The sequence below is a fragment of the Pezoporus wallicus genome, unplaced genomic scaffold (assembly GCF_028554395.1).
Source record: "Pezoporus wallicus isolate ANWC-B61680 ecotype Strahan unplaced genomic scaffold, APGP_CSIRO_Pwel_v1 contig_8047, whole genome shotgun sequence".
In the NCBI taxonomy this organism is placed as follows: Eukaryota; Metazoa; Chordata; class Aves; order Psittaciformes; family Psittacidae; genus Pezoporus; species Pezoporus wallicus.
This window is the reverse complement of record NW_026639548.1, coordinates 3,702,691-3,723,129: the sequence shown is the minus strand read 5'-3', so window position 1 is coordinate 3,723,129 and position 20,439 is coordinate 3,702,691. Positions and strand designations below refer to the sequence as shown.

Sequence of the window (20,439 nt, the reverse complement as noted above, 5' to 3'; positions counted from 1 at the left end):
TTTCTGCTCCTTTTTGCTCCATCTTAACTTCCAGGAGAGAGGACCTTTTGTATGTCTGTTCAAGCCTTGTATTTACATGTTTTAATAGGATGAAGTTTCTTCCCATCTATCTTGATGCAATGGCTGTACCTCTGCAAACCAAGAGAATTTAGAGTTCATGGAGACTTAAAACTCAATCAGGTCACAGAAGAGGTCTCTGATGGCTTTTACAAAATGTCAGCTAGAGACTCTTCCAAAGTCAGAACAGGCAGCATATCTCAAATGCATCTTTTGTATAGCTGACCATATTAAAAGAGAACCTACATAATGTAATCATAGAATGGTTTAGGTTGGAATGGACCTTTAAAGATCATTTAGCTATGAAAAATGGATATACTAGGCTAACATAAAATTGTAAATCCTGAAATAGAGCCATACTTCAGTCAAATGCTATCTCAATTATCCAATCACTTGGACACATGTTTACTATGAAAGAGAAGGCCATGAAAGAGGCATGTTGTTTGACACTGGGGTTATAGGAGAAGCCAGAGTAAAAGGAATTTTTTAAGCCAAAGCATTTAATAGAGATCAGATTTTGCTCTTACCTGATACTTGCTATTTCCCCCTCACAGAAGAGGATGTTTATAAATTAGTAACCACTGAAAGCTGAATTTGCTGTGTACATGTCATGGAGAGATGAATGCAGAACATGGATACTACAATTCTGACCAAGAAAACAGCCAAACAAAAACTCAGACATGCTGTAGCTAGATCAAACATAGGCAGGCAACAGTGCTTTAGAAGCAGAGCAAAACAGGTATTATAATTACTCTGGTATTGCAGCAGATTGCAGTCTGAAAGCCAGTTATTGGTAGAAAAACAGGTCAAGAGAAATCAAAACTCAGAAAAGCAATGTAAGTAACAGTAATCTGTTACAGGAGCTTATATATATGAAAAGGTAACAGTAAACTGATGTTTTTGAAGGAGAAAATGCCACATTTTCCATTTTGAACCAATTTCTGCTATCTATTTTAACCTTTTTTTTTTGTTGTGGTACGATAGCTTAGATCTCAAAATACAAAATGCTAAAATTCAAACAAATTGTTTCCTTTTTGTTCCAGAAAATCAGTTTTAGCAGCAATTAAAAGTTTGGGTGTTCAGTTTTCATCCTAATTTAAACAAAGCAAGAGTTCTGAAAATTTTATAAACCTACAAGTAATATCATGGTTATAACTAGCTCTACTTTAACTGATAACAGCTCACAGAAGTACAGATGCTTTGAAGTCACATTTCTAAGACACAAAAATTTACAGAGTAGAAGCAACGAGCAGTTTTTACCTTAGATCTCTTAGACAGAAAAGGGAGAAAAGGGTTTTAGTGCTTATATTTCAACCAACTTTGATGTATAGCAGAAGTTTCCATGCATGCCTGAAGTAATATACCTCTAAAGTCATTAGTGCAGGGGAAAAAGGAAAAAAGGAAAAAAGAAGGAAAAAAGGAAAAAAGGAAAAAAAGACATCCCTGAATGCCTACTTATGAGGAATCGCATTGTCCGTCTTGAAATTATCAGTTGGGAAACAACTTAAATCACAGTCAGATTGACTCAGAAAATCAAAACCTGGTATGTTAAGGAGAGCAGATATCCTACTGGTGTTTGTCCTCACCAGAGAAAGAGGAAGTAACAGTCCTCAAGTCAGTACCTAAGTGCTGTGGTTATTCAATTTATATCTCACGCACTTGCAAAGGAAAAACGACCCCATTTTATAGCAAACCACTTCCCACAGAAATCCCCCACAAATCTCCCTGGTCGAAAGGGGTGGGGGGGAAACAAACCATATCTAGGCAACTTCAGCCAGAGATTGTTGGTCTTAGAGAGCTTCCCACTGTAATGTTCCAATGCCTGGAAAGCCATGAAGTAAATGAACACAGCACTTGACATTACATTCAAAAAATACCCACTACCATCATTCAAACACATTCAAATACATTCAAACACAACCACCATCTATTATTTTTTGTTTTCAGAAATGGTTTTGCTATATCAAATATCCTATATTTGGATAAAAGCAGCACCAGGCTTATAACAAGTTGGGAAGAGATGTTTAAGCATATAAATCCTACTTAGATGCCTAATTCTTGCTCACTTCCTATAAATACCTTTGTGGATTTGAGATGTACTAATCTTAACACGAGTTCAGCGAGAGATTAGGAGAACTGCAAACTCCAGCTCAGGAGACTTTAAATGTTATCTCCTATTAGCACATAGATAGGTCCCAGCTCTACTATTTCAATTTTTGTAAGCACTCCTCAAAGGACAACTTCAAGAAAAGGCCTTTCTCACTCACAGAGATCACATCTCAGACAATTTATACCATATTAGACTGAACAACAGGAGAAATACTGAGTCAACCAACTGCAATACAATCTCTGTAGAGCAGCAATTGAAGGAGTGTTAGGCAATTTATACATGTGAAATTGACTTCCCGTACCAAGAGTAGAGAAACAAAAACTAAGGTACCAAAGAAACACAAAACAGCCTTACCTCAGTGTGAACTGATCTTCTGTTGAATTTTTAGCAACAGATACAAGGAAAGTCAAAATGTCACCTTGCTTGACAGTCTTTGGTGCATACTGGATGGCAATATTATTATCCAACCTCATTTCATTTAAAGAAGGGACAGCATGTGTCTGGTAAAGGAAAACACTCCCAATCCTCTGCAAGGGAGGTCCTGACTCATCAATGTCATTGCGCCCCAGTCGGATCCCATTACTTTTCCTTACATCCTCCTTGGTGCATTCCCCTTTCTCATCTCCTGGTTGTATGGCATAGTAAAGCTCCACAGGGCTCCCTTCAGACTGATCCATGGCTTTCTTACGGCCAGCAACAACAGTAGGAGGGTTAAACCAGCTTGGCAGGAGCTCCAGCTCTGCCACACACAGCCCCAGGTCCCCTTTCAGCCTGCAGCTGCCTCTGACTTCCCGCGTCTCTCGGAAGGCGAACACCCGCAGGCAGGGCAGCTGCTCCGTGGTGCTATAGTCATCCCAGTCCCTGCCCACGATGTAGAACAGCACCTGCACTTTGGGCTTGCTCGGGTAAATTTTGTCACTCATGATGAAGGCCTTAAGTTTCCAATTAAAGGAGAACTTGTTAGTAGATCCAAATGGATTTGAAGACAACATTAGGTCCTGGGGCACTACTTGTTCAACAGAAAAAGGTCCATAGCTGGCATTTAACACAGGTGGCCTCTTGGATTTGTAGATCAGAAAGGATTCCACTCTGGACTGCAAGCTAGAATTCCTCATAATATCCTGGTTGGCTTCCTTAAGAAAGAAGGAAACATCCGCATTGTGGATACGATAGGTCACAGGCAAGTAAGTTGGCAGTAAAGAAAATCTCTGTATGCTCTCCAGGATCCCTCGACTCTCAGTCACTGTTGAAAGGAAAGGAGAGTTTAAAAATCAGACCTCCAAGTCATACTGTGATATAACCTCACTGACTTTACTGAGGGGATTGACAGTGCTATGGTTGGGATTAGGGGCAAAAGGAAGCATCATCAATCCATGCAGAAGTCGCCTAGGTAGATGAGGATCTGTCTCATTAGCTTAGAAAATAACAGGTTATGACATGTTCTACATGGCAGCTAGATTAAAAGAAGTAGCTTATATAGGTTTACTCATGCTCAAAGGTCACATCTTCACTTGCAATATGCATTTACTGTTGGAGAGCAAAATTACCCCATCAGCATCTGTAATGTAAGATCACTGCACTGGCACATTTAAAAAGCTGTGACCACTAAGGCAATCTGCATCTGTATAGGAAACCAATGCGATGGTTTTACATCAAATGCTGCACATGGATCACTTAGAGCTCACTTCAACCTTTTTTTTTAGCACTCTCAAGCAATACATGGACCTTAAGTGGTTTCCTGCACAAAGCTGAATTTCCCTTTAAGAACAGTTAGCACAATAGCCATTTACACAAAAGCTTCTTTATAACACTCTGGTACTAAAGGATTTCAAAAGGAGCTTTATTTGCGTCCAATTTATAGTCCCTTCCATTTCACTTCATCTAAAAAAGAAAGTTTTTCTCCTGTAAATATCAGGATTCATGGCACTGTTGTTGCCTAACCCTACACTGTTCCTTAATACAGCTACATTATCTGTAGGCTGTACATCACTGCACACTGAAAGAACATTTTCAATGACTCTCAGCCTCTCTTAGTGCAAGATAGCTATTTTAGCTGTGCCATCGAGCAATTACCTGAGGCAGGCTATCATATTAAAGAATAATCTCCATTCTTTCTAGGAACTGTCAGTCCCAAAGAGTAAAGACATACTCTTAAAAAATACAGATGCAAATACAGAATGACCTTTTGAACATCTTACCTTCATGTTTATGTCTTCACAACCTAGGAGTGAAATAAATACCTTTTTTTCCATAGCAAACTCAAATCCTTGCCCTCATTCAGAAGAGTGACAGGGTTATCACAGATGGCATTCAAAGGCAACCCAGTTTCCAAGCTCTAGTCCACAAATGCTTTACTAGTCTGTATTTTTTGTTTGACATCCGACCTAAATATTTATTTGTTCATTAAGTACTGCAGTGGCCTAAACTGATGTCAGTTATTCCCTACCACCAACCTTCAGTTCAGGTACTGCAATTCACTGCAAATCCTAGAACAGGATGGAAGAGGCTTGTTATCTTCAAATCCTATGGGAAGGCATTGTTAGTTCCTAAAACCCTCCAACTGCAGATGACAAGTGTTCCCTGAAAATGATCTGGAAAATACCTCTCACAGCAAAGACCATCTTACCTCCCTATGGGCTGTATAACTCAAATGGGGAATTTACCTTTGCCACAAGGGAAGCCCCACTGATGCTACCCATAACTGACACGTCAGGCAGGGCACCTCCGTAACAAAGCAGTTAGTGTAGGGAACCTCACTCTGCCACAGACTTTTGGACTTAATGATCTTTTTTTTGCCAACCTAGTTGATTTTAGGATTCCTGTGCTCCTGTTCTATATCCAGCAAATAAGAGTATTGCTATTTATTTCCCCTCACCCTCTGTGTAAACTGCAACTGCGACAGACTTACCTTACTACTTATGTAAGAGCATCACCTACAACAACAAGGCTGTGATCTCAGCTAAGGTCTCCAGGCACTAACACAATGCAAAAAATAAACTAGAAAACTGGAGCAAAAACTTTCTATATGAAAAAGCAAAAGCAGGCAGCTATTAAAAACAAAATAAAAACCCACAGAAACAAACCAATAACAAACCCCAGATAAGGGTGGGCATCACTCAGCTGTAAGACAGAAGGAACAAACCTCAGCCCAAAAGAGGTCAGGAAGAAATGACTGCAGAAAAGAGTTTCACAGTTACGCAAATCTTTCAATCTTGAAAACCTGAAATGCCTCACCTAATAAGCAATTAAAATGAAAACCTTACTTTTAAAAGTTTAACTACTGTCAACTCTAAGGCCCCACCTGGAATTAGAAATAAAATCCATCTAAAGAATCAGGAAAATGGCCTCAGCACACATCCTCATGTGAGACTGCAAACTGCAACAGCAAAAAAAGGCTAAAGTCCTGTTATCCCTAGAGGTGCAAAATTCAGGATGGATCCTGTCTGAATGTAGAGGAAGTTCCATCCAAGGCTCTTCTGCTTGTTTTTAGTCAAGAGTAAACTGCAGAGATTCTTTGCATACAAGAACATCGTTCAGTTTAGTCTTGGCCTTCTCAACATTCAGCTCCCACTCTTTCCCCAGATATTCACTGAGAGCAGATGAAGTTTTTAAAGACCTTTTTCGAGATAATCCCCCAACAAAGACTTCTAACAACTCTAAATGGCTTTGCTAGTACTTAGAGTTGCAGGGATACATCTCTTATATCCAGCCCTAAGGCAAAATCTGTTCTGTTGTTGTACTCCTCAGATCCCCCCAGCCTATAACATCGTTCCTCCATCTAATGTCCCGTTTATAAATTCCACACTCATTTTGTACTCCTCCCAACAGCCTGGCAAAGCACCATTAAACACAGTGAGGCATCAAGGAGGCAACTTAGAGAGAGGGGAAAAAAGCTCAGGGTATTCAATTTTTTATTTCCCTTATTTTGATTGCAGCTCCCTCCCTTGCATTCCACAGGGAGAAGTACATTATTTTTATATTAAAGCTAACAGTGTTTCACCTCATAATTTTTTAATCATTTATTTTAGTGCTTAATTATCTCAGGGAGTAAATATCTTCCTTATGTATTCTCCATCTCCACAAGACAATGTTCCTCAGAGTTTGCAAATCAATGACTCTTTGGAATAGGAGAACACCACAAGTGGAAACACACAGGCGAACTGCCTATTACAAAAAGGAAACCATCTCACCAGCCAGAGCAGGGCCCACTGGGTTTTAGATTCTGGGGCAATAGCAAACTGGTCTGCTGGCTGTTGCACTTCCCACTACCATCAAGCTGTGGATGTGCACGGAATATGAACTGGCTTTTGCTGGAAGCAGACAGCAGCTTTCTAAACAGCCAAAGGCCAAAAATTCAACCAATTTTACACTTTTATCTGGGGAGAGTTATAATCAGCACAAACAAACAAAAAAAAAACCCTCAAAACCTACACTGAGCTCTGCAGTACCATCTGGATTTTGACCGTGAAAGTTTATTAAGGATTCTGAAGGATAGGAAATTGAAAACAAAAACAACTATCAGCGGTTTTAATTGCAACCATGACTATTTTGGTAAAAAATATGTTGTTTTTTTTTTTTAACAAAGGCAGAATTGTGTAAGATTAGAATTCCTGCGAGTTGTTGGGTAAGACCCAGCATAAAAGTGGAGTTTTAAAGATTTCAGTCATATCATCTACCCTAAATATTGTATCAGATCTGTGCCATCATAATACAGGTATAACCCACCTGAACAAATAAGACAAGAATCACACAATGCCTCAGCTTGAATGTGTCAAACAAAATAAAAGATGGGTAACTGAAGTGTTGTTACAGAAAAAAAAATAAGAAAAAAAACAGAGTTAAATTTGGGAACTGCAATTTATCTTTACTGTACCACTGCATCTGAAGGTTTTTGTACATGGGGAGCTTGGCAGAGGGATAACCAAGTGCAAGAGTGGTGAACATTAACCCGCCTTACTAGTTCTATGTGTGGATGTATGGCACAGAGCACGCCATACTCTGGGTTGACAGAGAAAAGCATGCTATCAGACTGAAACAAACTTTGAGTTTAATCTGTTCATATAAGGATAGATTCCTAAAATCCACAGAGATTCACTCAACTTTGAATTGACTAGTCATGGCAAGCTGTAACATCAGTTTATCTTAAGCTAAGACATCGCAGAGGAAAAAGCAGCTTCTTGCAGAGGACCACACCAAGCGATACCTTGCAGTACTATGGAACCTCAAAGTGCAGACCCTCTACTGGAATAAGCTGCTTCACTGCAAGGTCTAGTGAAGACAATCTAGTGCAACTGCAGGGTGGTGTTATGGCATTCCAGATTCAGGAAATGCGCCCCAACAGCTTGAAACAAACCAATAAAATCTAATTTTGATGTTGTGCTTATGCCAGGAGCTATTATTTCTCAATCCCTTACAATGGCATCTGTGTTTGACCTCTCCTGCTGTGAGCGGTTTGTTGAGGATTTCAATCAGTGGCCACCTGGGAAGAGATGATGTAGTAGGGCAGTTTTCGTTCCTCTCTCCTTAGTAAATCTTCCCCTGACTGACACTGTTTTAAAAATACTTGTCATTGATGGAAGAAGCAAATTCTTTGCAGGTCAGTGAATATGAAAAAAATCCAAGAAAAAGGCAGCATGATCAGTCTCCTCCCTCACAACCAAAGCTTGTGCATACGATACATCCCTCAACACAGCATTGTAAACCTGCTGCATTCGCCTTCCAAAAGGTCATTCTGCTTTCTTCATTAGGCTATTAATTTCATACTGCAGTCTGGCTAAAAATCTTCAGTCTTTATTTCTTTAGTATCATGTAACAGCAGCTCTCAGTCAGTGACAAACACACTGTTCATAGCTCAGTTTTATTGCAAAGTTATTGACCATTGCCTCAGAAAATTGAAGAAATCTGCCAGACCACTAACTCCGTTCTATATTGCTACATCCTTGGGACTTCATTGCCCAAACAGTTACTTTATTGTTAAAGCTGTTCAATCCCCAATCATCCAGCATTCATGAGAAATAAAATACTCTTCCAATCAATTACATAATGCTACTAGGAAAAAAAGCCTTTTTCTTGTAGGTTGAAGGGAACAACTTCTTGGGCAAACTGCCGTACCAGCTGCAAGCTCAGATGGGCAATGCAACAGATGAAATTTGTTACTGTACTTTGAGGGTTGACATAAGTGCTTCTTTTCAGTCTGACCAGAAATTTTATTTAGTTTCAGCTGTTCTTGAATCTTCTGAACACTTTTACTCTCCTAAGTTTGTTAGGAATTCTAATTGTTTTTTTAGCCAAGCTCTAGGAAAAGAACCCCACCGAAATATCAGTCTGGTAGGGCGATCTATTTTCAGAGCTGGAATCCAAAGTCACAAGGATACATATTCCAGTAAAACTTTTTGGCCTACAAGGATTCTGAGAAGGGACTTTTCATTAGGGACTGTAGTGATAGGACAAGGGTTGATGGGCTTAAACTCAAACAGGGGAAGTTTAGGTTAGATACAAGGAAGAGCTTCTTTACCGTAAGGGTGGTGAGGCACTGGAACGGGTTGCCCAAGGAAGTTGTGAACGCTTCATCCCTGGCAGTGTGCAAGGTCAGGTTGGATGGAGTCTTGGGTGACATGGTTTAATGTGAGGTGTCCCTGACCATGGCAGGATGGTTGGAACTACATGCTCTTAAGGTCCTTTCCAACCCTAACTATTCTGTGATTCTAAGACATTCTGGTCTTAACCTAGTTAGGTGGCTGAATCCACTAGTGCCCCTGTTTAAAACTGACCATAATACCAGAGTGAATACCATCCCCAGGCATATCTCAGTCAGTTCATAACAGAGGGACAATCGCCTCTGCCAGGATGCACCACTTACTATGTCCCCATTCCTTACAAGTAGGTATTTCCTTATGAAGACATTATGACATGTAAAAATCTTGAGTGAACACATTATTCTCTGTGTAATACAAGACTGAAATAATTACTGATGTGAGGCTATCACTATTCACACTGGAGCACTGATTTCCCATCATTCTTCTGCTTGCTAGGAAGAGGATTATCAGCATCTATCTTCCATACAAGCAGAAATAAAAGACTCCACCCTATCTGCAGCGGGAATTCTAATCTTATGTCCCAGTGTGGTCACACCATTAGAGAACAGTTTCCCAAAAGAAACTCATGTTCTGGTAACAACACCATCATACTAAAGGACAAGTACCAACAGAACAGCAATAAAGCTAAATCAAAGTGTCACAAACAGGAAAACAAAAACAAAACCCTGGAACCCAAGAGTCACACATTTATCTGTAGCCAACTAAAAATGCCTTCAAATCAAAAAGTCACCAATTTCTTTTGAAGTCCTTTCTTTCTCAGCATTTCAGACTGCTCTACCTGCTTCACTTGATAATGCTCTCTGGAACTGTTTCATCCTTGTAGGAAATCATCATTCCTCAAGAACAATGCTGTTCCCAACCTGCCAACATCCCCCCTTCCACCAAGTTATTACAACTCTTGTTCCAGTCCTGTATGCCTGTGTGGAGCTTGTTACAAAGCAAGGGAAAGATTACTTGAACATCAAGGCCATAGACCATGAAGAATAGCGCCTCTGTAAAAAGGTGACTCCTTGTTCCTTGCAACAGAATTTCAAAGAAGTTGCAGTTCTGTTCGAGAGTGCAACATACATTGAGCGACAGTGAAGTAGATGCTAAATAAAACAAATTAAAGTTTGCAGAGATACAGGCAAATCATTTGGATCATTATTTCTAAGAGGAATACACACTTGCATACCATTCTATGAAAACTATCAAGCATTGCTACTACAGTCAGAAACAGGAAGCATTTTTAAGTGTTGGGTCCTGCAAAGTAGGAAGTGCTCTGACAGAATGGGCTTAAACTCCATGCGAACGTTCACTGCAGAAAGACAAAGTAGTTAATGCTTTACTGAAACAGAGCCTGGAAGCCTTTGCAAGAGGCAATGTTAAAGCCTGCCCATCAAAGCATATCTTAGCCTCTTTTTCTTCAATCATGCTAGACTGCTCCTCTTGAGCAATCTTGTAATCCATCTTGCAATTTCTCCATTAACTCCACAATGAAGTTTCCATGACCCAAGTAGGATAAGAAGAAAATCTAATGAAATGCAGTACAAAATTCATCCCAGAAGGGTCTCCAAATACAATGCTGGTTCAGAAAACAAGAAACACATCTGCAGAACAATCCTCAGTTAAGAAGTATGCTCCATCTTGAGTGGTGAACCACTTGGACCAACTCAAAGAATTGTCACACAAGGGTTTCAAGGACTCACGCTTCTGATTTTACCTACAGTAGGGCAGCAAATTTGGATAAAAGACTTTGTACCCACGAACACGGTATCCCAGAGCAGGTACACACTGATAAGTGTATGATTGGACTATTCGCCTGTTGTGACCAGTACAGGGGTATTTATGTTGTCAATCAGATGTTACTACACCACAATGACTTTATAATATGGGCTCTCCACACAAGATCTTTCACACAGGAACAAAATGTTTAATTTTACAGAAAAATTTAGAAGTTACAAACATTCAGAAGTGGTCTTCTAGAAAGGGAGCTCTTGTTCCACCAAAGCAACCGGCACCACAGAAAGGTGTTCTGAGTCTTAACATGAGCCACTATCAGAATCTTCAAAAGCAGGGTAATAAAGTAAACCCCAAATGAATCCATCCATTCCACAAGCCTGCCTGTCAGCAGCGCCTTGTGATCTACCATAAATGATAAGTCTGAAAGTTGAATCGTGACATCAAAGGACTTCCATGTCTGCAGTGAGAGCACGCATCTGATCTTTGTATGCATAATCTTACAGGCATGACTTCAAGGATCATTGCAGGTCACATATTCATCCAGCATTTTTCATACTTTAACTGTTATTTGACTTGATGGGTTTGTAAGTGCTCATCCCTGATACATGCTTAGTGGATGCAGATTGTACTCCCAGTTGCTGTATCAATCCAGTTGGTGAATGGGCCTGATTATCAGTCAGATAAGGTCCTTTTCACAACAGCGCTATAGCCTGATGACACAATATTTTCTATGAATATCCCATTTTAATGAAGTTTAAAGAAACTTTTGTAAATTAATCATTGATGTCAGAACAGACTACACCTCATCACTGGAGAGAGATGAACAATCCTGAAGTCATTTTATTATTCCCACTGACAGACAGATAAAGAAATAATTTAAATAAAAGGGCTGCAGAGGAACACACACCCCTTTACAGTACCAAGTGATACAAAAATGATCAGAGAAAGAGCATATAACAAAGGCAAGTTCCTACCTGAAAAGGCAGCAAAGTAATAATTAGAGAAAATTATTAAGATAAAAGGCATTGTTTCACACAAGAGCCGATGTCAGCCTGAACATGAAAGAGCAAAGCAGTGATGGGCACCACAAAGTTAAGAAAAACAGGAAAAAAAAAAAAAACCAATCAACCCACAGTTACATTAACTAGTGGGGAACAGGGAAGGAGCAGGAAAGAAAATTCTTCTGACACGCCAGATGCAAAGCATCAATAATCACACAGGGGGCTGCCCCAAAACTATCAGCTGCATGTGATGCAAGGAGTAAAAAGTACTAGACACCATAAGATGCATCACTCCCTCGAGTGTGCCATTGCTTACAGTAGTGAGCTTTTGTCTCTGACTCACTGGGCCATCTTGACACACTCCATCTCTTTGCCTTTTCTGGAGTTTTGATGCATTTATTTAATGAACCATTAAAAGACAGAATCTCTCTTCAGTGAATATAGTACTAGCCCAGGTGCTGTCCACTATGGCTCAAGGAACCCCTATGGTCAAATGGCTAAGAGCCAAGGGCTTCAGTTTCTAACATACTGAAAGATTTCTCAGACTTTCAATGGCAAGTTTGTGTCCCCCCTCCCCTCCTATGCCTCTAACTGTGGAGAAAGAAAGGCATTATGATTTCAAATATTTAAAGAACAAAACCCACAAAAAAGAAAGCTGAAATTCTTGCCAAGAGTATCTTGACTTAAATACCCTTTCTAGTGTAATTATGCTCAGGAACCAACAAAAGGAAAGTAAGGTGGGGTAGTGGGCAAGTGCAGAGTGTGCCAGTAGCCTGACATCAACTGTCAAATTCCTCACAAGAGGGACAGAAATACATGACTGTGCAGTACAGCATAGCCTTATACTGCTTAAATATACAATCAGAAGTCAACCAGATTCTGCCTCAAATATTCGCCTAACCCCCCCTTCATTTTCTGGAAGGATACCCAGCCATTATCTATGGGAGGAAAAAAATTCTAAGCATTAAATTAACACCTGACTCAGCAAAAGTAACAGGCCAGTTTCTGTTGCCGGTCTTTCATGAGACAAGCCACGGCTATAGATGCTAATCCAATTCCAGTGGAATGCGAACTGCAGCACAAAAGTGTTTGTGGCTGCTGACTGATCATTCTCTTCTCCCAGAGTACGTTCCTTTAAAATGAATTGTAAATTTGTAAATCCATATTGTGCCTCTACATCTTGCTACAGTCTCTATCCCCAACACTGAATTTGTACGACCAACAATCACAGTATTGATCGTCTATTGCTACATTCGTTAACAAGAGAAAAAGATTCATTTTTTATAAGTCTTATTTAAATAACACCACAGTGATGGTACATGCAGTAAATTTCTGGAAATGTCAATAAAACTAGTAATATTTCACTAAACATATAAAAATTTTGGATTCTTAAAAGAAAGCGCAACTTCTAAATATTTAAGTGTGTTTTCAGAAAGAAGTGAAGATATCAATCTCTGCCCATGGCAGCGGGGTTGGAACTAGATGACCTTAAGGTTCTTTCCAACCTTAACTATTCTATGATTCTATGATCTGTACCTGAAAAGTCTGGAACTGGAGGACGCTATAGAATATATGTAAGTTATATACACATATATGCACAAGCACAGATACAAGAATATATGGCTGCTTCTTGGGTATTTCTACTCTTCACTGTGATCTCTGGTATAGACACACTGTGAACACAGGAATACATGCTGCCCTGAATCTATACATCCTCTTTCTTTAAAGTTCCAGGCAACAAAGGTTTAATTCCTGTCCTATAATGCTGCTCTAAAATAATACATGCAGTCCAAATCTCACCAGCTTTCCCTCCAAACCAGCTGTTATACTCATTAACAGAGATGAACAAGAACCTTCTTGACATATACTTATTAGCTTTTGAATCACAAGGTCTTTATCCTTCACATGAAGTTTTCTTTCTTTGTACATCCATAACCCTGACACATTCCTGATCCTTTTCATCTTGCCATCTAAACAGGAAGCTAAGGTGTCTCAGAGAAGAATTTGTCTGAAAAAAGGCATGCAAACATCAGTGTAACTAAACAGGCAGGTTTTCAGGAGTCTTATTCCAACCACTGAATGACACCAAACTTCTCAAAGGCCTGTAGCATGCTTAACGATGTTCAGCTATCTCTAATAGCATCAGGCATGGCATTTTGTCTGCCTCTATGTATGCCAGAGAGGAAAAATGAATACGTAATTTTTCCTAAAGGAAGTTTTGCAGAGCTAACAAAAGCAGCAGTGTGTGCAGCTAGCTATACCTCAGTTGCATCATCATCCCCAGGAGTATCCATGATAATCCACTCCCAGATCATGACTGAGCAGAAGAGATGATCTAAAAACTTGCTGCTAAGCAGCTCCTCTCTTCTCATTCCTCTTTTGTTCCTCTCAGCTGCAAAATCATGCTCTCTCTACTCGCCATTCTCTAGCCACTCACTGAATGGTCATCTTGTCTTTCAGGTGAGATCACTCAGCTCCTCTACACTGGCAACAACAATCTACTTTTTCCTGGCTCATAAAAATCTTTCTAGACTTAAAATACCTTTGAAAGTCTGACTTACTGTTCTAACAGAGCTGTGAAATACTATTATTTCTTTAAAAACAATGCTAGTTTGCAATTTGACAGGTGATTTTGTAATTAAGTATTTTGCCCTTTAGAAATATACATGGCATATTACTTTACCTTTATTTCCAGCACAAGAGCACAAAGAATATTAAAGCAATGTGCTATTCTCTCAACTCTCTCTACAGCGTAAGAGACAGAAAAGGTAAGAGCAGTGAAATTATCATTTTATAGCCCCATAACAACTTTTTTCCCTATGCAGACAAACTGCAAAGGGTGGGAACTCCTGAACTTGCCCAGTATTCATCCAAATAAATCTAGGGAAAGTTCTTCGGTTATACAGATCTCCAAAGTCTTATTTGGAAACTGATTACACCTTTTCAAATCACTTTCTTTCTCTTCCTTCTCATACCTATTTGAAAGTGGTTTATAGATAAGGTGATACTGATAGAGATGCTACAGCATTTGACACTCTGTAAACACCTAAAAATAGAAAGATAAGCAAGACTTTTTTGTCTTTTTGCGCCTGATGGTCTCCAGTGTTTTCTTTGGCACTTCCTGGGAGTTCATTCTGTCAATTTTGAGCCAGTTTCACATCTCCTTGAAGATTCTAAAGGTCATATTAATATCTGCCTCAGCTAAATACCTTGTTTTCTTGAAGCCTGACTAGAAATTGGAATGTTATACTTGGGTGTCACAGTCGGAATCCCCTGAGGAGGATGCCATGACACATGGAGCCAAAAACTCTGGCTATTTAATTGCAGTAAAGTTCCTCCTGGAAAATGTGGAGGATATTTGAAATTCAGCAGCAATAAGGACTGCAGGGGAGCTGTACAAGAAGCACTGAGAGCTCAAGATTATTTTCCCCTACCCTGCAATTATCTTGGATACTTAAAAATCCCTGCTACTTGGACATGAATAGTTTTGCATTCTAGTCCCACTGAGAAGCTTTGAACAAAAGATTTCAGAAGCACTGGTGAAAAACACACAATAGAAACCTCAGAAACAATAATCCTACATTTAAATCAAATTACAGATACACTTTCTGCCAAACAGGTCTTCCACTTACAAAGAGCACAAACTGAAGCCCCTGTCACAGCAACCACTTAGAGGCTGGTTCTCCGATCATACACAACAATTGTCCTCATGAGTGTCACATACTTGCACATGTGAATCCATATGTACATTTGAAATAGTTTATTTTTAGCATCCATGTTTGTGTGTATTTAAGAGCAAATCCTACTGCAAGCAAACCTATTAAGTCTGCACCAAGTGGATTCTACAACTGTATAATTGACAGATGTTTCACATCACTGCTTGTAAATAACAGATTAAAAGAAGAGGTTCTCTAATTGAATGTCTACAGAACAAAGAGCAGTATCTACTAGACAGAGCAAGACAGATGGTAGGATTTGTCTGCAAGCAGAAAACCAGCACAAAGGCATTACCCAATTTAAGTTGCATTTGGAACATCTGCTGGTCACTACATTTTATTCAGTGGGGCTAATTTATAGACTGAATAACTGATTTTTCAGCTGCCCAGCTAAACTAATCAAAACCCAAAACCAATTCTCTCAGGTCAATCTGAAGGGAGATTTAGGTTTTTACATTGCATCACTATAAAAGGAAGAAAACAAAAGCAAAAAACCCCAAAACAAACAGAAAACCCACACAAATCCCACACCATAATAAAACCTTCAGAATGGCTTTAAAATTTAAAAAGAAAATTAACACTTCTAATCTTTCTTCTCAAACTCTATCTTACTTTTTGAATATTACTTTCATAGGGAAGCTATTCTGTGTCTCCATTTTAATCCACAGCCTTTCTATTCAATCGGCATGTGTAAGAAGTATTGGAATTTTTTTTCATCTAGTACATTCATAACAAAGGCAGATCATTTAAAACTTGACATTAGCCATGCTGAGGGAAGCACTCTTAAACATACAAGCTACCTCTCATTAGTGTATTTAGATAATAATCAACTCAGTGGATAAATGGAATAAAGTGGAGCAAATATTTCTATGCCTAGTTACCAAGATCCACAAATCACTACCGGCTGCTGTAAGGATTAAACCTGTATTTGGAAGACAACAAATATACAATTAAAAACAAACAGAAAATTACCGATTACCGAATCTGATTTATGTTACTATTTCTAAGCTTCTTTACATATCTATGTTATGCATTGAATAAATACTTAAGATCCCTTTCCTGGTCCCTGAAAAATGGTCTGAGTTGATCAAACAAATCACAGATTGTATAGACATTTACTGCCTGGCACTTCAGGAAATATCCAGGAATAAATCAACTAAGACAAAACACTGAAAGTGAAGGAAAGCAAAAGCATTAAAGTGACACATTAAAAGTGCTCTCCCAAATTGCACATAGTTCACAGAGGTGCCACATATAAAATTTAAGACTTGAGGGTATTAAATTGTATAAACAGCAAGTAGTATCGTTGGTACCATATCAGAAGAACTTCTAATCTTAAGTAATTTTGATACCTTACTATACTACCTGAAGAAGACAGATCAAATTCACTGGTAAATACCTTGGGAGGAGATACCTGTAATAGGTGAAGAATCTCATATAGTGTACAGAAATAGGAGAAATGCTCCCAATAAAAAGTTCATCAGATAAAGTGCATGCAGTACCCTATGGGAATCAGCAGTGCAAGCAGTTTGTATCTGGTCCTTCCAGGTTGTTATGTCTCTGCTGCATGTGCATGCCAGTCCTTCCTCAGCACAGAACAATTAAATTCTGTCTACTTGTTAATGCAACACCAGCTAAAAAATAAAATACCTTGAGCACCTCAGCATTTTTATTGTTTTCTGCCTACTGCTTCCCTATATCACCCAAAATCCACAATTACCTTCTACTGAGACCATATCAGGACCCACAAGCTACTTCTGAACAGCAGAACATGCAAGGAAACACACCACAGTGGCCATCATCAGCACTCTCCTATGAGCATGGAAGAGGTCAGTATTTCACAGACAGTGTGAAACAAAACCCTTCTCTCTCATGTCAGCTGAAGATTTCAGACTGTTTTTTTCTGCACAGTACCTGTGGTTTTGTTTTGGGAGAGGGCTGTTCTCTTTGTGGCTGTTGTTGCTTTTTGTTCGTTATTTTTTTAAAGTAGTGATCCTGTCAGGATGTTCCAAATTATTTACATTTAAGAGAATGCACAACCATCATATGCACTTACTGTCAGCTCTACTTTCTGAAAAGAGGACTCTTCTCATTTCCCCAACAGAGTACAACGTGATCCCTGCTTAGGAACATGCATAATTCCATAGGCTGAATAACTGAAGGCAGCAACAGATCAACCTTTCCTCACAAATACAAAAATATCAACTCCCACCCTTGTTCATGCAGAAACACCCCTTAGGGCTTATGCCCTCTGGTTTCTTTCAGTCTCTTTAAAGGTCACAGTCTGACATTTCAACACTGTTAGAAGCCATATAGGAAGTCTTCCTTCTTATATGTGTGTCCCTGCTTAAGTATTATTCCCTGGTAGTCACAAGGGCCAAAGCAACAAATTACTTCTTTGTAAGAAGACTTGATCTGGTAACTGTGCTTGGAGATTGATTAAAACTAAGTCAAGGCAGCTCAGCTGAAATATGCTAGATAGAGAGAGATTAGCCATAAAACCAACAATCCGCAGGAAACCTGAAACTAAAATAGAAGATGCACCTTTCTTTCTCCTACTTAAGTCGAAAAACAAAACCACAGATGAAGTCAGTCTCATTCATAGGCCAGAGCAGCTCAGCTCTTTTCTATCACAGCAAGTTGTTTATTACCAGTTATAATTAATACTTCAATTTAAACAGAATTCTCCTCTCTCCACTAAACCATGACCAAAAAATGCAACCACCACCCCCAGAAAACAACTTACTTTCTTTATAAACCAGGATTTGAAGCTTTTACATCCCACCTTGTCCTTCCAAATCCATTTTAAGTGGTGACTGAGGTCACCAGACAGCATGAACTGCTCTTTAAGTGAAGAGGGAGACTGAGGGGAGAAACTCTGTATTTAATTAGAATCCACACCAGGGGATGGTTTGGCTAATTGCATAACTTAGCAAAACCCCAAGGCTGCTCCAGGTTAAATTAGTTTGTGAAAGCTTTCTACAAGCTTTTATGCTCTTACAGTACTCAGAATGTTATGTGCTCCAGTAACGCCTTTCCTGACTGATATTACCACCTGCCCAAAGTTCTGAGTCAGAAAATCTCCTATAATTTTTCAGAAGGGTCCACCTCCTTACTGGAACACCTAGCACTGAGCAGCCACAGCAACCGGGAAGTCAGGGAGCCACCTTCCCAAATCCTTCTGAAAGCATTCTAACAGGGAACGGCTGCGGTTGTGGGGGGTTTATTGCTTTTTATTTTTTATTGTAGGAAAAACTGCAGAAAGGTTGTTGGAAAATTTCTGCAGCTGTAATTAGGGAGTCTATCAAATATGTTGCCAATTAGCTTAATTGGTGTACAGGCTGAGTGAGACCTGTGGAGAAAAGGTTTCTCATTACTTAAGGGGGTGGGGGAAGAAAGACCAAAAGTTCTCATAAGCTTGCTAAGAGGAAGAGGAGCAGAGGAAGTTTTTGACTGCTTCTCATGATGAAGTAACAGTTCTCCAAGTATTTAAAGAGAATTCTCTGAAGAATGGTTTCAGCTGCACCTTGCTAAATCCCACACAAAGTGCTGGGATAATGATGATTTCTAGCTGGTTCTACTGGATTCCATCACAAGAGCTAAAGCTCTGATTGGATTGTAAAGATATTCAGCTTTATCAGGACAGATATAAGAGCTGCAATCTTAGGCACTGTGTACCTTCCAGTACCAGGAATAGATCACAGGATTTCTAATACTGCCCAGTGCCTATTAGTTCTGGAGTGATGGACAATGAAAAGGCTACAGTGAAATAGTGAAGAAGGATTTATGTTGCTTTTAAACTAAATTTCAAAAGGTTCACCAATAAGGCAAATGTCAAAATATATTGATCTATTTGGTGAGCACTGTAGATTTGCTGGGTATCACCTCCTGGAGTGTGTACATACATGTTCACACACAAACACTCCCATGGTAAATGTGCTAAGTAATACACAGCATTAAATCACTATCCAAACTATAATTTTGCACAGGAGTAGAAATCCTAACCTGTTCCTATTATTCTGTCTTATCTACATGAACAGCAGATTGTATGTATACACATAAAGTGTATAAAGTATCAAAAGTAAAGCAAAGTACAGCTATATAGCTTTTGAAGCTACATGCCCTGCCTGTGACTTTAGTGACAAGAGACTTCAGTGCCACGCAGCTTGGTTGTGGTTAAATTCATTCCAAGGAAGCCAAGAGTGAACCAAACAGCTCGGTAAGACTTAGTTGGCATAAGATCAAGCTCAGACAAGCAGAACGTTAAAGCTAACAGTGCCCCATGATCATACTCAGAGTCTATTTCGCCACATCTTTAACTATTTTTAATTTATGCCCTGATTTAAGTGCAGCTCCAAGCAATGGAATTTTTCTGGGATTGCCCAGACGTTTGATCTTTGCATCTCAAGAGAATACATGAAATTTCATGTCAAACCAAATCTACACTTTTTTATCTTAAACCTACAACTATGTCCAAACACAGTCAAGATCCAGAATCAAACAGCTCCTCTTTGCCTCAAACCTTAACTAGGATGGCCTCTCAGCATTAGTATTCTGCATTCATAAGAAGTCAGTGAACTAAAAGAAAACAATGTCTGAAGAAGAAGAATCTAATCAAAGCTACAAACCATAGGGGCTTTGTCTCATGGCTAGTGTCTCCTGACCAAAATACAGCTTAATTCACATCACTGCTTCAAGTACTTAATGATTTTCAGTCTTTTATAGTGCAGATCAATTAGCTCATCATGGTATCGTGGTGAGATTAAGTTTAAGTAAAGTTGTTCCCCTGTGTTCATTAGCCTATAGGAAGGTTTAGTCTCTGACGAATTTCCAGTGTGCAGGTTTTAGCAGCATACATTACTGATCAGAGACAGAGGGTAACCTTTAGGAAAAATGTTTCAAGTATCAGATTTTCATGCCAATAATAAAGCCAAGCAATATTTTTATAAATAAAGTTAAAGGAAAATACAATAAAAATGAAGCTATGTATTCCTGTACCCCAGTGAAAACTTTGTACTAATGGAAAAAATAAATGCACAGCAAGTTTTTATTCACAGCCCTCATATCTAAAGGTCACATATATCCTACTCAAAAACACACTACAGTGCTTACTAAATGCAGACATGGAAATGAGCCTATCAAGAGCAGAACAGCACTTACTAATGCATAGCACACATTTCTGTCTGTAAGTAAAACTGCAATGAAAAGAACTAAAGGTAAAGGTACCACAATTAGGT

At 39.2% G+C, this 20,439-nt stretch overlaps 1 protein-coding gene across 3 annotated transcripts in view; it reads right to left on the bottom strand.

Annotated features, from left to right (window-relative positions):
- Positions 1–20,439, bottom strand: part of TMEM132D (transmembrane protein 132D) — a 272,550-nt gene that overhangs the window by 182,506 nt on the left and 69,605 nt on the right. For 2 of the 3 annotated variants that reach the window (XM_057414941.1, XM_057414940.1), the window contains exon 2: positions 2,522–3,410. In XM_057414941.1, coding sequence (XP_057270924.1) covers positions 2,522–3,410 — 889 coding nt within the window. Of the gene's footprint in view, positions 1–2,521; positions 3,411–17,948; positions 18,082–20,439 lie in introns of those variants that run through there. The other variant, XM_057414942.1, reaches the window with a different exon arrangement.